Source organism: Coptis chinensis, chromosome 9 (genome assembly GCF_015680905.1).
Source record: "Coptis chinensis isolate HL-2020 chromosome 9, ASM1568090v1, whole genome shotgun sequence".
Lineage (NCBI taxonomy): Eukaryota > Viridiplantae > Streptophyta > Magnoliopsida > Ranunculales > Ranunculaceae > Coptis > Coptis chinensis.
This window is the reverse complement of record NC_141464.1, coordinates 3,670,009-3,687,357: the sequence shown is the minus strand read 5'-3', so window position 1 is coordinate 3,687,357 and position 17,349 is coordinate 3,670,009. Positions and strand designations below refer to the sequence as shown.

Here is a 17,349-nt window from a genome sequence, read left to right as displayed (position 1 = left end):
CTCTCGCTGTCTCTCATTATTAGATATTCATCAATTTAATGAATCTTAATTGAATCCCTATTCTTGCAGGTATTGACAGATACATCCTCATCGGCATCATATTTTGCTTGATTTGTATTAAACATTTTTAATAGAAAATGAAGAAAGAAAAAGAAGAACCTAAGAGAAAGAGAAGGGTTCACGGTTGTTTAGTGGCCTTGTTATGGTCAATATTACGATTTTATTTACAGAAAGAACCCCTATCTTCATGTTCTATTAGCTTATTTTTCAATGTCATAATAATAGCTTTAAATTTCATGTGCTATTTTAAGCAACAGGGTTCATTAGATCATCGGTTAAGTCCCACAAAACACAATCCGAATTGAATACATCGGATTGTTTCCTTGTGCCTTTCCCGCCTTCAGCTTCATCTCCGTCCTCTTCTCCACCTCTTCCATGCAGCCCCATTCGGTCAGCTCCTGTGCATGTACTCCCTGTGCAGATACTCTGGTTCCATGGAGAGCCATCTCCTTCATTGCCACACGATGGTGGGTCGTACTGAAATCCAGAGACTGATGTCGGAAATGTATTGTAGGCTTCAGCGAAGGTGTTAGATGCCTCTCCGAATGAGACCATGCCCCAGGACTTGTTAGGTGGTACTGTGTTAGGTTCAGGTGCTAGAGTATTAGGGTCCTGCATGGCTCTCGAGACGCTAAGCTTAATCTTTTGTACTGTGTCATCCTCGTCACTTTGTCTCCTAGTTGAGTAGGTTGTTGACAGGTTCCTGCCAGGAATCGAGCTTAGACCATGCAGTGGTCCCCCATTAGAGTTTTCTATCTGGAAGTCCACACGCTTCTTGGTAAGCAGATGTAGCATCTCATCTTTGAAGCAGCCAAGTGCAGCTTCAGTTAGGTGGGCCACCTGAGGTGGTGCTAGAGTGGTGGCAATCTCAGCCATGAGGTGGGAAAAGGGCTTGTGTGTTACAGGATCAATTCCCATTCCTGACAGTTTCTTCTTGAGCTTCGTGTTCCAGTGGTTCTTGACATCATTGTCAGTGCGGCCGGGTAATTGAGCGGCGATAAGAGACCACCTTTTACATCATCAGTAGAGACATTTGAGAAAATGGTAAGAATATAGTGAAATATGCATAAAATATTAAAATCTGACTTAAAGAAAAAAGAGAGGAAAATACATAGTGAAATATGCATAAAATATTAAAATCTGACTTAAAGAAAAAAGAGAGGAAAATACGTAAAAGTCGATTCAGGACGTGATGTGGGTACAAACTACAAACCTGGTGTGTGGGAGTTAATGGTATAACATTCATCATTCATGTGATTAAAACTTTTTGTGTTAAGAAAATGGTAATGACAATTATCTGGAACTTAGCATTTTGCAGCCGCAAGGAAAGAAATAGTTTACCGGTTCCCTACGACGGAATGAAGCTTGACAATTGTATGCTCTTCTAATTCTGAAAATTCGCCATGCTTGAGATCTGGACGGAGATAGTTTGTCCAACGCAAGCGACAGCTCTTCCCGCATCTCTGCAAACCTGTTAGAAGAGAAGGGAGTTGTAGGAGATACAGTTAACGGATCAACGGAAAGGAGTTTCGCATGCATGGTAAAACAAAGTACCAGCATTCTTGGGAATGAGGCGCCAGTTACGCGTGCCATGTTGAGCAATATAGGACGAGAGCTTATTGTCTTCTTCGGGAGTCCACTGCCCTCTCTTTACATTATCCTTCTCGCAACATGGAATTCGACCCATACTGAGTGTTCTTTGTTTTAAATATTTTTCAGTTGCTTTGGCAAACAAATGAAGAGGAAGATGAAGATAGGATTTTTAAGAGTTAAAGAAAAAGAAAGAGTTGTCTAAGTTGTTTATGAAGATGTTATGTTTTTGTTATAATGTTTGAAAAGGAATGGAAGGAGGGAGAGAAAAAGGTGTTGATTGATGAGTAAAAAGAAGAAGTGGTGTTTTAAATAAACAAAGTTGACGTGGAGGCATTGCAAATTGCATGGGAGAAGAGGAAGTGAGGGAAACCATCGAAGGTACATGATTTGATTAAAGAATTCAACGCCATTGAGAGCGTGAGGGACGGGTCGGTAGCTCATTCTCAAGATGCCCGGTCAACTCTCTCTCTCTCTTTCTCTCTGCTTTGACTTCTCTTCTTGAGAGTTCAAATGCACTGGCCCGGTTTGGCTTTTGCACTCGGTCACTCACACAATTGAAGCAGCTTTTCTACTCTCCTCGAATGCACGTGTGGCTCATACACGTTTCTTGCAAACATGTGTACACGAGGGTCTTTGTCCCTCCCTTCCAAATCATTTTGATTGCTCAAGGCTGTAATATAGTTGTGAACTTGTGATGGTAGTTGTTGGTACCAGTCCATTTCATACAGGTGTCCATTTGTCCAGGTGTCTGCTAGCTGACATTATTTATATGGAACTACTTTATTCCTGAAAAACCAGCTTACGTGGTAGCTACACGTAGTGTAAATGAACAAAAAGTATAATCACACAGATCCATGTATCATCTTGTTCAATATCCCGTTCTTTACAAGTTGTCATAGTTGGCCATGGGTGTGGGATTTTATCCGAAAAGATTTTGGTACTAGTTAGTGATCTTCTCACTTTATCAACCCACAATGAACTAATTTCTTTTTCCATGTGGGACTATTAGATTTCAGGTTCACAATACCCAACATCTCAGATGTAGCTGCTCACTGTAGCACAAACAAAGACGTTGTAAACGTACTGCTGCTTCTGTGCTACTGCAACAACATAATTTTGTTACTCTCATTGATTCCCTGCCTCACTTTTGTCCCTTATGTTTTCTTTTATCATCTTTTTTATAAGAGTTCTAAGTGCATTAAAAAGCTGAACTTGAGGTGTATATGGCATACCTTACTAGCTTTGGGTGTCCAAATTACGATGTATACATTCCAGTACACATTTATCTCAGTAGCTAGTAGTTGTATTAGAATATATTATGCAATATGTGCATTATGCACGTGCTATGCACGTTTTAACAATACGATCGTGAAATCACAAAGTTACAAATGGGAAGTGAAGTAACACACGCAAAAAAACCAACACTGATTTTTATTTTATTTTTCATTCAGGTTCTGAAAGGAATATTTAGTACATGGAAAGTCAACATGAAAACAACTCTTTCCCCCGAACATAAATCAACATGTAATAATTATCTGTTTGCGTGCTCTTTGATCCTCCTCTTAAAATCAGGTTTGAAATGTCTGATAATACACTGTATCAGCAGTATTGCCTAATGCACAGATGGTGTGCACCACTATTTGCTTAGTCAATTTTTCAATGATCATCCATAGCAATATTGTCCCCTCTATACAAAGAGTGCACTGCCCACAACTCTCATGTTTATAAAAATAAGGACTTGCAATTGCATCCACAGCGTATGTCGACTTGTCGTCCACAATAACTGCAGCAGTTCCTAGCCCAGACGTAACGGCATTGAGAGCATCATATTCCCTCTTTTGCTACCACATGCAACAAAGCGTGTAAAAAATTCAATTATTCAAAATCTAAACTACACATCTGTCATTGTACATGTTATGAATCAATCTATTATGCACTATTCCCCATCGAAAAGAATATTGTGATTGAGATAAATATAAACTACTAAAATAGTACAAAAAACATAGCATTCTATTTTTTTTTCAAAAAATCGGCAGAGATTCCCTTGTTTTTTGACATTCAAACTAAATATGTTCCTTTAAATAAATGTATAGATAATCCTTGTTTTAATAATCTAAATCGAGATAAATATAAATTATAGAAAAAATACAAAAGCATAACACCTTTCTTTTGAATGAAGTCCAGGAATGTACACAGAAGAAAAGAGCATGAAAATAATAGAAGACATGGTTTCATATAAGATACTGGATAGAGATGTGACATAAAACTGGGAGGTAGCTTCTTCAAAATTCAGACCTCACTTTTAAATGGTTCACATTGCAATATCAAGTAAAAACTAATATAAACAACTTGGACAATATGGAAATGAATTTTAATGGAAATGGATTTTAGACTGTATAAGAGTGATAGATATGAGCATTAAGCTGCTAGTGGAAGTAACCTGACATCTCATGCACTCAAACTGTAAAGAGAAAACTGATGTGAGCAAAAAGGTGAATTTAACACTCAAATTTCTTGTATTCTATTTGAAGCATGTTTGGCAACTCAAAGAACGTATAAAAAAAAAACATAGAAATAACGAAACACATGGTTTCATATACGCTTTTGAAGTTTAGAAAAGATATTACCATCAAGCCTATGAAAATTGAATCTTCCAAAGAGAGCTAGTAGAAATGAGCTTATGAAGAGAGCCAATAGAAATGAGGTCCTCATCCAATTTGTAAGATTGTACCTGGTTGCATTAGGAAGTAGATTATATAATGTATCTTTGCATTACAACTTTTTCATAACGTTATTGGAAACAAATAGCGACAAAAATAGAAATAGGAGCTTAATTCAAATTATTAGGTACTATGATTTGTTTCATTATAATTAAAAAATCTCATCTTAATATCTTATAAACACAAAATTAAGATGTAGGTTATGAACCCGATCTTTAGCATGTTGAGCTCTCAAGAGGTCACAGATAGAAACAAAAAAAACTCAACATTTTCATCACAACAAATAGAACAATATTAACAACTGCAAGCACAAATAATATAAATATGTGCTGGATGAAAACCTCAATTACCTAGAAAAAACTATGTATAATATACAGAGATTAGTTGCTCCTACCATATGTTATGTGTAACTATCATAGATATAGCCTAAGTGATCTTAATATATGAAAAGTTAGAAAAAAGATCATGCAGAGTATCTTACATATACATATATATGATTACTGTGCACATTAAAATTGGTAGCTGCAAATTTGACAGGAGGAAAGCATGAACTTCATAGTAGCTGGCACACGATAGTCATTAGTGTTGCATATGTGAATGTGCCTTAAACGTTAAGGGCACCCAAATGCCTCAACCAAGCCCAAATTTATAAATATTGAATCAGAAACACTGACAAATATAAGAAGTAAAACTTTTATGTGCTAAATCCCCATCGTATATAATACACAAAACATAATATACTTGCATATCATACAATGAACTATATAGCAAGCACCAGTTGTTGACCATATATAAGAACAACAGAAACCTATTGGGCTATCGCATCATAAAAAAAAGGTTAATATTATCACGACAGTAAGTAGCATCAAACAGAAGACAATGTGTTTAACCAGACCTCAAAAAAAAAAAAAAAAAAAATTGATTCAAAAGCACTAAGCTAGAATATAGGGAGAAGCAAAACGTGTGTGCATTACACCGTAATATAGGAAAGAACAACATAGTGTCAAAGAAAGTAGCAACCTATCACACTCACTTGAAAATTGGAGGTCAGAGTGTAGCTACATCAACTGCAACAAATTGCCCAAGACATAAAACTTAATGAGACAAAAATGACAATTCAATGTCATGGAAAAAGAAATGGACAAATTAAGAAGCAGAACATGAGATGTAATGTTGGTATAGCCCGGGAGGGTATAACTTATTCCGCCGTTCGAACTCCAAAGAGAGTTAGAACGCCTAGTCATCCATCGGGCCAGAATTTATATGACTTTGTTCTAATATCTAAATGCAATTATTGTAACATGAAAAATTAAGACTGACCTGAGTATATCATATGCTCGGATATTTTCCATAGGTTAAGAATGAAACTTGGAAGTGCCTTCGTCAAACACAAAACTTCAAGATCAAAGAACAGGCCAATAGGCCATCAACAAACCAATAGAACCAATACACATTAAAATGCAAGAGCCTCTGTAAAATGTGATAAAGAGAAATTAGTGAAATTGGTCTTTACACTTCTAAAGTACTATTTGATTGAGAAGATTCGAAGCTACTTACAATAAAAAGAAGACAGAAAGAAGTACTATTTGACGCAGACGTTCACATTCTCAATACGTGGAAAGTTGTTATACAATCATGTTTTAAGTCCGTTCATTTATCGCTGCTCTCGAGGATTATGAATTGCATTGTCATTAAGTACTAATGAGCTCCCTCGGGCAGAGTTCTCCATTTTGAGTGCAACTGAATTATATGGTGGTCAAAAGAACACACAACTCGTAAATCATAAGTAAAACAAAAATCGTAAATCATACCATTCCCTCAAATATATAACAGGAGGCTAATACTCACATACAAAGTTAAGATGTATTTCTCAAATGTCTACTGCTTTAGTTAATCTTTGCAGCTTCTTCTTCACAGACAGAATCCAACTTATAATATTAGCAGAAATGTTTCAGTTTTGTCTTCAAATCCAACTTTGCCCACTCGTTATATATATGACACTTTTCCCTGTAAAATCATAATTTATAAACAAAAGATTTGAAAATTAACTATTATACCTTTCAAAGTGGTAATCCAGTGCTAGTGGAGCACTTCATCTTTGATAAAAGTTCAGACAAAAATTCAAAGTAGTAATTATCTAAAGCTACATAGAATATACTATTGGGGCGATTGAAAGCATCAACATAGCTTGTTTTGTAGTAAAATCCTTAAAAGTCCTGAAAATGAATCCATTAAAGAATCACGGCTATCTATAGGAGGGACTTGTTTCATTTGTTAAAACCCATGACGATTAAGCTGAGGAACATACCTTGTCACTATTCAATAAAGAAACGTCATATAGAGGAGGCCAACCCTCTTTCTCAACCAACAAATAAACAACATCTTCAAAATGTTTCGGCGTGAATCTCGTCAAAGCCAGTTCTCACAACAACAAATCCTATTTTCATTTTTTTCAAATTCACTTCTCAGAACAACAATAAAACAATTCCAATGAACCCAGAACCCGAACGAGAGAGATAATGGAGGTGACGAAGTGAGAGACCGAGAGCAGAGAGAGGAATATTCGAGAGTTTTAGAGATAATATATGAAAAGACAAAAATGCACCCCCTAATAGAGAGCGAAAAGACTAAATTGCCCCTGTGACGTACGTGAAAACACTATTCATCATACCCCAGATTTTTCTAATATAGTAAGATGTGCATGATATCTATTAGATTGGAATAGTCTAGATTTAGATTAGATTTAGATTAGTATGGTAAGATTATATTTCTTAATCTAAGTTAATATGGTAAGATTTTATCTCTATGATTTATTTATAATCCTTTGTCATGTATTCAGCTACATCTATTTAAACATTTTTTTGTCTCAATTTAAAGGATCCAACTATCAATAAATAATTCTCTCTACTTAAATTTCTACATAGTATCAAGAGCTAAAGTTCAATCCTAGGGCAAATTCTTTTTTCTGGCAGGTGGCCGTCACAATACTACCACTACCCGCCGGACTATTTTTCACACTTTTATAAGATATTTTTCTTTGGTTCAATTGTTTAGTAGCAATAATATTGATTTCTATGTAGCTTCAACCCCATCATTATGTTTGAACCAAAAATATGTTTTTGTATGAATTTTCTTTGATGTCGTTATCTCTTTAGTGGATTTAGTGTTGTTTATGCTACCTCACGAAGAGGTCATTTTGTTGATGGTACTATCTTATGAAGAGGAGTCCATGGTTGTTAGTGTTGTCTTAAAAAGAGAAGCCTTTTGTTTGATGCTACCGAGTCATGTGTCCAGAACTTGTTTATCGGGTGTTATCGTTTATGAATGGTGCTTTACTACAAACAACATTTGTCACACTTTAAGACAGATTTTTCAACTTGAAGTTTGGTGACATTCTATTATGGTGTTAATCTCATGCTGTTTTTCAAGCACCATGAGATTAAGGGGGAGTATTAAAATATATTATGCAATATGTGCATAATATCTATTGGATTGGAATAGTCTAGATTTAGATTAGTATTGGTAAGATTATATTTCTTAATCTAAATTAATATGATAATATTTTATTTTTAAGATTTATTTATAATTCTTTGTCCTATCTTTTTATATTGATGTATTCAACCACATCTATTATTTAAGCATTTGCTTTCTCAATGTAAAAAATGGATAATTCTCTTTATTTAAATTTCTACAGTCTTTTAACTTACACTGAGGTAATTGAGTTACCTTGGTACTGACCTAGGGATCCAGTTGAAGTTGGACGTTCAGCTGTGCCCCAGGACTATTATTGAATAACTTGTGAGTACACCAAGGATCATACCACAGTAAGGTTTTGATTCCACTAGAATTGTTGCAAGTAGTAAGTTTCTTTGATGTGTCCCATGAACAGTCTTGTGGAGATGTAGCCACAAGACCCAAGAACATCTCTAAAATTTTTAGTCAGACCCAAGAACAGTCTTGTGGAGATTTCATTGCCCAGAGTTCTTGCCTTCTACATGTTAATATTTACTGTCCTGGTGATTTTCAATTCAATTCACGTATGAGTGTGTGTTTCCCTTCTTCTTTAGTGGCGTTAAAAGAAATAAACTGGAGGAATCAGTGCAGTGTCATCGAGCGCTGTCAAGTTGCTTAAGCATCAAAGTGTCCAACATTACTTGAGTTGTTTTCCGGTCTTCATATTTCAGAATTCAAACGGATTTCTTTCTTCTATATATGTATATTTTTGTATATCAGAAAAAGGCCCTAAACATAAAGTGACTTCGCTTTATGTTATAATTTTATGCAGCACAGCACAATTGGTTTTTGGTGTTATTGTATTAACAAGCAAGCTGGAAAGAGAGAGAGAGAGAGGGTGGGTGAGTGGGGGTTTAATGCACAGCTGTAAAGAAGCCTGTTCAACCCTAGGAACCAGTTTCATTTCTTCAGTGAGAATGCATGAAACTTGATGTGACTATATTGATGATCTTTGATAACTGTTAAGGCATGAACCATGGTACATTGGTACGTGGTTTTTGCGTAAGATATGCTACCTCCTGTTTCACCATGCATGAAGAGAATTACAGTATAGCTTCTTAACTTAACTTGACACTTATAAGTCCTTCAATCGAGCCGATTAGCGCAAGCAATGCTACTAACAAGCAAATAATGCGAAAAATCTGAAGAATAACCCAGTTTCTTGTCCAAGCACCAACATTCCTCTGCACAAAGTACATCTCCACTGGGAAATATATAGCCAAGGGCCAGAAGATCAAGCCACCCAGTACCCCCAAGACTTGGTTGAAGTAAGGAAAGAGCATTGCAATTCCTGTTGTGGACAGAACATAAGCAGTTCTCAAGCAAAGCTTTTGAAGATTCAGACTACAAGCTGGTAAAAAAGGAAGGACTGGAATGGTGTAGGACTTGCTGACAAAGCAATTGTTGGGGTACTTCTTTACAAGCCATCCTTCAAGGAATGCAAAACTGGCTGACTGTAGACCTATATAAAATAAAAAGATATAAAGTGATATCAAACATTTAAGCACGCAAACAGTAAGTTTAGTTACGCTTCTAGATCTTTAAATAGGAACAGAGAATACTAACGACATTTAAATAAATTCCCATAGATTAAGGAATTATGTTTTGACATGAGCAAATTTGTACCAAGTACAGTGATTGCCAGGAGCCCAGGAAGACCCAATCTATGATGGTTCACTGCCCTTAGTGGGATTAAATCATGGTTTTGACATATACAGATTACCTGATACCCTCCCACTAGATGAAGAACAACACAAGCATTAGCAAAGTCGATAAGCCAGTAAGGCTCATAGAATCCAAATCCTGTCAAAAGGTTTCCTGGTGTCTGGTTCCCAAATGCTGCATACCCGGAGCATCCACAGCAGAGATAGAACACAGTTGTAATGGATACTGCAATCATCGATGCCTTCTTCATGGTCTGGCTTTCAGGTGGTGGTGACTTGAGAGTATCCTTCATTGACAAAAAACAGAGGTTCTTAGCTGTGGTTGACAAAAACTCTCTCATTCATCAAAACAGATATAATGCATCACCTGTATCTCGAGAAGAATTATGGAGTACGGTAGGCAAAAGCTATGTCCCCAAGTGCTTATGACCCATCCACACTTTTTAGCTATGGTTGCTGTGGGAACTCCTCCTAGGCTCCCCTTAATCAATCCGTTCTCTGCAACTCAACAACTGTGTCCTGTGAACTACTCACAGTATCTCTATTTTCACTTAAAAGGTTAACATTAAGTACGTAAAATATGTTTTTATTTCAGTCTATGATTAAATACTCTTGAGAATTATTTTCTCAAACAATTACCAACATTCTCACGGTATGGTAGTAATGGTCACTACGACAACAACAAAAAAAAAAAAAACTAATCATTACCTATTACTTTGGCGAGGCCAAGTGTGAAGCCAATCGAAGAATAGGAGAAGGACATGATTGTTGCGACTAGTGACAGCCACTCCATGTCATGGAAATTGGGAATTTGGGAACACAAAATTTGAACAACTCCAAATAACATCATAAAAGAGAGATGTCCATATGCACACGGAACCTTATGGCCTTCTTTGTGAAAACAGTTGGATCTTTGGATTGCGCTGCGTTTCCAGGGAAGTGTCAGTACTCAGTAGCTAGAAAGGTAATCTGACAACATTGGAGTTGGTAAATTCACACACAAAAGGAATTTCACATTTGGATCCTTCCATGGTCACGAGTTTCAGCAACCTGAGCAGCTGAGCAGCGTTTCATATCTAAGAAGACATGCTGTCTAAAATCTACGAAATTCTAACTCCAAAACTCTTTGCCTGAAGTACATGATACACCAGAAATGAGATCTTTGGTAGACAATGGACCATACCTCAAGCTAATGATGTGGTTCTATATACTGATGGGTGAATGGAGCCTTATTGGTATTGTAGGACTGGTCAAGCTTCTATTGCCTTTCATGGAAATTGTACATCTAAATCATTTGTATACCAGGAACGGAGTGCCATAGCTACTGGTCTCAATGGTGCCAGTAAATTGGAGCTGAAGAAGTGAAGAGGATATTTTGGTTATGTCGGACTCTCTTTGGGCAGTGCAGATGCTGAAAGGAGTGGAACAGCCCACTGGTACTGCTGATTACCTTACAAATAATTGTAAGTCATAGGATGAGTATAATATGTATTTTGCCCTTCCTTTTGATCAAAGATACAGGTTGAGGTCCCCCATAACCTCTAATCTTTTCCAAAAAAAAAATATACTAACTTATGTTAAAGAAGACTATAAAACGTAGGGTAAGTGCAGGCTTAGGCTATTTTTGATAGCACTGGAAAATAGATATAGAGAAAAGTTCCCAACCTTTCCCACAATCTCGTTTCATAGGCTTGAGTTGTGTGGATTTGTTAGCACCTGCAAGAGAATTCCTACAAAAACTTTGCAACAGGCCCACCTACCAAACAGTCATGGTGTGAAAATTATACCAAATAAATGCATTACCATTGGTGAAGATTCCCACCAGAATGTTAAGTTTCCAGGCTATCAATAAACAGTGCCTTAGTTTCCAGGAAGTAGAAGAGAGAAAAGAAACAACCTAAAGAGATTTCTCCAAGTGTGGTAAGTGAGCGATTTACCTGGAGAAATAACAAATCGTACCATAGCTATGATGAAGCAATTGTCTAAGACAAAATATAAAGGTAAAAATCTTGTTGGATACACTAAGGAGATATCAGATGATACTCTTGGATTAGCCTATGGCTGTTGTGAATGTGGGTGTTTTTTCTATGATTTTGAGAAAGCAGAGAAACACCTAAGGAAAGACCATCCCATTTTAAGGGATAAACTTCTCTTTGGCGGCAAATGACAGAAGTTTAGGCAGTGTCATTATCTTTGACGCATGTAGTCAAGTGGTTTAATCCATTTCGTATTTGTAAGGTTCATAGCCTAGTATCATTGTTGTAAGGATCGGAACCCCCCTTAATGATCATACTCTGAGGGAGCTATGTATGTAACTCTTTGAAGTTTAATGCACAGGTAGGGGTCTGGCTTAACCCCGTCACCTTATTCAAAAAAAAAAACAGTGCCTTAGTTGTTAAATTGTTAGTTGTCTGTCCATACCAAACAGGGGAGCACTCTAGCAATCAATAAATGTAAGTTTCTGATTTTGTCGTAAACTTAGTAATGTTACATATGTCTATACGAAACACGAATTTATTGCTCGACTGAAAATGCGTTTGATTGAAAGATAAACAGAGGAGGCCAGGAGGAGTTTATCAACAAATTACCTCATGCTGGTAGACGCTGTAATGACGTACGCAATCCCTATCCCAAACAATCCTATCTGTTGAACCATTCCACAAATCCATATGCTTTTCCTCCCTTTAAAAATAAAAAAGGGCCATGATATCATGTCCAAACAATCTTGCTATTTAGCAAGTTGTTATAAAAGAACCGTAACATTTTGAAATCCATAGGTAGGAGTTAAGGTGGCAGTTGGATCTCACCTAAATTCAGCTTAACAGCTTCCATGTATGTGCGGTTTCTGATCTGTCCATGTTCAGAATGAGGAGATATATAGCAGTCAGAGAGAAGGAAGGCAGAAACAAGTGTCACTGCCGCGAAAAACAGCATGGAGAGAGGCCCAACTATCCAACCAAGCTGGGCTATGCTCCATGGTAGAGATAGAACACCAGACCCTATGACGGCTGTAATTATATGTGCAACCGCACTCCACACTGAACCTTCACATTTTACGTAATGAAATGTAACATAATAAATTAGGTATATATCAAGCGTGTACAGTGTAGTATGAAACTAAAAAAGGAGTTCATGTAAACTAAAAAAAGGAGTTCATGTATGAAGGATGAAAACGTGGGATCATTGGACCTTACCAGTTCTTTTCAAGTGAGCATGTGTGAGTAATGGAGTCTGTTGATATTCTTCTCGCATGTTTTATTTGTTTGCTTTGCAGAGAGAGAGAGAGAGAGAGAGTAGAAGAAATAATATAGAATGGTGGTGACCGGCCAAATGGAAAGTGTGTATGTATGCAGCGCTTTGACTGGATGGTGGTAACAACTCACCCACCCTTTGTTGTGGAATCTTTTGTCACACCCACCCCACCCCGAATTTCGACAAAATCGGATAATAATATTTGCCGAAAAGCTAGTGTGCGCAGGATGAGAAACTTACATCATTTCATCGAGTTTCAAACTCACATCATTTCATCGAGTTAGAAGGGTTCGGTATTAAAGATGAGAAACTTATTCAGAATGTTGAGATAATTGTGGGTATTTTAAGTAAGTTTGAGAGTAGTGCTACAGAAGCAAAAGGTAAGCTTGAGAAATGTGGCATACCCTCATCAAGGGAATTGGTTTTATAGGTTCTTTCTCGAAGTTAGGAATGATTGGATGGCGCATTTACGCTTTTCTAATGGGCTGGAAAACAAGAAGGGTATAGTCATTCCGTTAAGTCGAATACCATTCGATGATGTCTATACTTGGGAAAATGAGGAAGTTTGGTATAACTTGGAATTTGATTGATGAGATGAGAGGAGGGAAAGTAGGACCATCTTTGGTGAATCCTCGACACTTTTGATTATGATAAGGAAATATTGTGTAGTTCATGATGTTGGGAAGGCGATAAATACTTTTATGTGCACAAACGGTTTAACTTTGAGATTGGTATTGAGGAATTTCAAGACCTCCTTAGTGCTCTCTTGTTGGTATAAGAACGCTCAAGATCTGAACATTTGCTTTTCTGTAATGAGAAGGCTTACCCACTCAACACCAAGAGTTTCAACATCATTCTCAATGGATGGTGTAACATGCTCATTAACTTGGGTCAGGCGAAGAGGTTTTGGAGGTTAATGGGTAAGAAAGGAATTGTATGTGATACTGTCTCGTACTCGAGTATGCATGATTTCTTGCTACTCAAATGCTAGTAACCTTCATGAAGTTCTCAAGCTATTCAATCGAATGAAACATTTGGGTGTTTCTATTGATAGAAAGGTTTACAATGCTGTCATTTATGCATTAGCAAAAGGTAAGCATGTGAAAGAAGCCTTTGATTTAATGAAGACCATGGAAGAGAAGGGTATTGTGGGTAATAGCAAAATATGTGAGATGGGTGGACGCCCAGGGTTGGTCAACCAAGTCAACTCACGGTCAAATCACGGTTAGGAGGACCAAAACCTAATAAACGATCATTGTTGGACCAAATTAAAGCCTAATTACGCTATTATTAGGAGGACCAAAACCTAAAAACCCCAATCTTTATGTATGGATCTAGATATGTGTGCTCCCATACTCATTCTAAACATCACAAACAATACCCACCCCAAAAAATCACTGTCATTATCATTCCCTTATCATTTCTCTACTTATTTCAACAAACTAACAACATGGGCACACTTAAAACATACAAAAAACCAAAACAAAAGAACACCATATAACAGTAACTTGGTTTAAGCATGAAACATACATACCAAAGAAGCAGCAGAGCTGAAAGCCTGAAACACCAAGAGGTAGTTTAGAATGTTGAGAAGAAAAGTAGAAATGACTAGTAGTAGTAGTAGTGAAACTGAAGAAAAGGTATAAAGATAATTATTTAGCACAGTCAAATCCTGACACAAAGCACCCATAGTTACTATAAAAATGAAGGACATTCGATAGATATGGATTCAAAATAAGAGAGACAAATAGTGAACCTGCACTTCATATGCGACTCAAAGTCATATCCTAAAAGTGCATACCACTAGTTTCAAGTAAGCATTTACAATTGTGGAATCTAGCAATGAAAAAATAAATAAAAAAGAAGGTACCTTTCGATAAATGGATTGTCACAAACAATATTGCCTCCTTTACTTCAACAGCATCGATCGAGACAAGATTATGAGAAAACGGAAAAGGGGTAGAATATGAAGAGATTGCGATAGAATGAAAACCTAGGGTTTTCAATTGCGATTGAAATCAATAATCACATTAACTAGGGTTTTTAGGATTTTGCTATTACCGTGATTTAGGAATGATATATAATTATTATAAAAATGTTTATGCTCTTGTATTGTAAATGAGGAGTCGAAAGTTTCAGGAAATGAGAGCAAGGCAAGATCTTCCACACACATGCAGCCGACAAGGTTATGCACGCTTGGAGGACAAAATGGTGATTCAATTCATTGTCAATCAAATTTGTTAAATCTTTTTTACATCAAGTATCTTACTAAATTAAATTATTTTTTTTTTTTGTGAAATTAAACTTTTTGTAGAGAAAGGAGAGTTCTAATCCCTCGTTTGTAACTAGAGTTGATGTTTGGTTCAAAGGACACACTAAGAAAAGTGGTGAACCATCAAATGCTCATGTCGCCAAAAAAATGGTAAGTATAAATCGTTATTGTAAGTTTCAGTCTTAGATATTCGGACAACAATCGAGCTAGGCTAAATCTTGGTAGTATAACAAATGAAATTACAGAAAAAGATGCAAGAACTTAGAGATTCAGCGGTAGCATATTCATTTACCAACTCTATGCGAGATGATGTGCTTTCACAAGTACTTGGTTATGATCATCATGGCCGTTTAAGAGGAGTGGGATCTGGAGTAACTCCTTCCATACTAGGAGTTGTATCACAAGACAAGGCATTTGTGACCCAACTATAAGAGGAGCTTGCTTTGGTCAAGAAGGATGTGACTCAGATGAGCAATTTGGTGAATAGTCAAAATGAAATTATAAGAACATTAATGTCTACTTTAAAGGCAAGTGAATGATCAACACTATACAATAGTTAATTTTGATTGTTTTTCAGTCCATATTTAAAGTTGCATTGTTATTTTTTTCTAGGGTCAATCCGAGCAAGTACAGCAGCCAACTAGTACTCCAACTACTTCGCCTTCCACGTAAAAATGAACGATATATATACTAAATAATTTTTCTTTTCTTTTTCTTATGTCAGCATTTATGAATTCTAAAATTCTTGTTTTTTTTTTGGGATGTAGGGTATTTAGGATCAATGCATGACGAGTGAGCAAGTGATACATACTACCACTCCAACTACTTCACTTCCACGGGTGAGAATTGCATATGAAGAACACCGATTCTGCTCTTATTAACTTCTGCACACTTAACTGACACTTGTTATGTACATTGTCACATGTTCTCTTTGGTAATAATTTGATATTTGAAGAGTTGTAATTGGTTACAAAATGGTATCAATTAAGGGTGTTTGCTGCTGAATTCGATTTGGTTTGTCATAAAACTTTAACGCTTAGCGTTAATTTGGTTTTCTTAAACCTTGTGGTTTTGGTTGAACACGCATAAATATACCGCTAGAAATTTAGACAAAGTGAAACTTGGAAGACACTCAAGTCGCCACTCTAACACAAATTAGGGTTTCAAGCTTTTCCTCAACATCTTCTCTCATCATGATGCCAAACCTGGCCAATAAAACCTCTTGAAAAACCTCCCAAGTTCTACCCTGCTGATGACGTCAAGAAACCTTTCGTTAATAAATGCAAACACAAACCCACCAAGCTCAGGGCAAGTATTACCCCTGGAACTGTTTTGATTATTCTAGCTGGAAGGTTTAAGGGGAAGAGAGTTGTTTTTCTCAACCAACTTGCATCCGGCTTGCTTCTTGTTACTTGGCGCCCATTTAAGATCAATGGTGTTCCCTTTACGTTGTGTGAACCAATCCTACGTGATTGCGACTTCCACCAAGGTCGACATCACCGGCTTAGATGTTGCTAAATTTGATGACAAGTATTTTGCCAAGGAAGTTGCAAGGAAGTAGAAGAAAGGAGAGGGCGAGTTTTATGAAGCAAAGAAAGAGGAGAAGAATGTGCTCCCTCAAGGGAAGAAAGATGATAAAAAAAAGTTGTAGATTCATCTTTGATAAAATCTATCGAGTGTACTTGAACTAAAGGCATACCTTGCTGCTCGCTAGATTCTCTCTCAAGTCGGGCATGAAACCACTTGAGATGGTCTTTTAGAATAGATATCGTCGAGGTGTTAGACCTGAGTTTTGTGCCTAGAGTTTGTCTAATATTCTGCATTGGTATATGTACTGTAGCCATTTCATTGTTGTTAAAGACCTTGATACTTGTTATTTTTATTACATTATGTAATAATTTCATTTTAAATTAAAAACAAAAAATGAATATGGGTTTTGGTTTCATGATTTCTTTTTCATGGTAAATAGTGAATGGTTAACACATTTTGTGAGATGCCATCTAGGAATTTACTTTGTTTGTCATATTTAGGTGCCATGTAAAGGGAGTGTGGAAGTGATAGAATCAACTAAGGCTGCAAATACAATTAATCCAATTACTTTTGTATAGGTAAAGTCCATACAAACTATTATTCGCTTATGTAAAGTGTTTCTTGAATACAAGTTCTTTTGTTTCAATTTTTTTATGCTTGCAAATGTAGCCACTTGGAAGTAAAGGTACCATAGATAGGAGTTGCAAGTTAATGAATTGGTTGGTGCCACATGAGTTAGTTCTTT

The 17,349-nt window shown here is 36.6% G+C and overlaps 2 protein-coding genes and 2 pseudogenes across 9 annotated transcripts in view; 2 read left to right on the top strand and 2 right to left on the bottom strand.

Moving 5' to 3' along the window:
* The window catches only part of PA200 (proteasome activating protein 200), a 32,182-nt gene extending 31,890 nt beyond the window's left edge, over positions 1-292 (top strand). Inside the window, 1 exon segment of the mRNA XM_086583792.1 lies at positions 70-292. Coding sequence (XP_086439918.1) covers positions 70-111 — 42 coding nt within the window. The 3' untranslated portion in view covers positions 112-292.
* MYB80 (myb domain protein 103) lies at positions 219-6,957 on the bottom strand. 7 transcript variants are annotated; one of them, XM_086583788.1, is made up of 9 exons: positions 6,682-6,954; positions 6,226-6,380; positions 5,931-6,113; positions 5,694-5,843; positions 5,407-5,440; positions 4,281-4,384; positions 1,615-3,494; positions 1,402-1,531; positions 219-1,069 (listed from the first exon to the last, which is right to left on the bottom strand). In XM_086583788.1, the coding sequence occupies exons 7-9, from the start codon at positions 1,745-1,747 to the stop codon at positions 307-309; spliced, it is 1,026 nt and encodes a 341-aa protein (XP_086439914.1). In that variant the 5' UTR covers positions 1,748-3,494; positions 4,281-4,384; positions 5,407-5,440; positions 5,694-5,843; positions 5,931-6,113; positions 6,226-6,380; positions 6,682-6,954; the 3' UTR covers positions 219-306. The 7 variants fall into 7 exon arrangements, with proteins under 7 accessions (XP_086439914.1, XP_086439912.1, XP_086439917.1 ...); XM_086583786.1 differs by having other exon boundaries at positions 6,222-6,380; positions 6,682-6,953; XM_086583791.1 differs by lacking the exon at positions 5,407-5,440 and having other exon boundaries at positions 6,222-6,380; positions 6,682-6,957.
* A 1,847-nt stretch (positions 6,958-8,804) lies between these two features.
* Positions 8,805-12,894, bottom strand: LOC147474435 (putative amino acid permease 7; annotated as a pseudogene). Its single transcript, XR_015208454.1, has 7 exons — positions 12,745-12,894; positions 12,358-12,594; positions 12,139-12,232; positions 10,259-10,473; positions 9,918-10,048; positions 9,610-9,837; positions 8,805-9,348 (listed from the first exon to the last, which is right to left on the bottom strand). The product of XR_015208454.1 is annotated as a putative amino acid permease 7 (transcript).
* Positions 12,895-16,289: 3,395 nt separating this feature from the next.
* Positions 16,290-16,916, top strand: LOC147474434 (large ribosomal subunit protein eL6 pseudogene; annotated as a pseudogene).
* Positions 16,917-17,349: the final 433 nt, after the last annotated feature.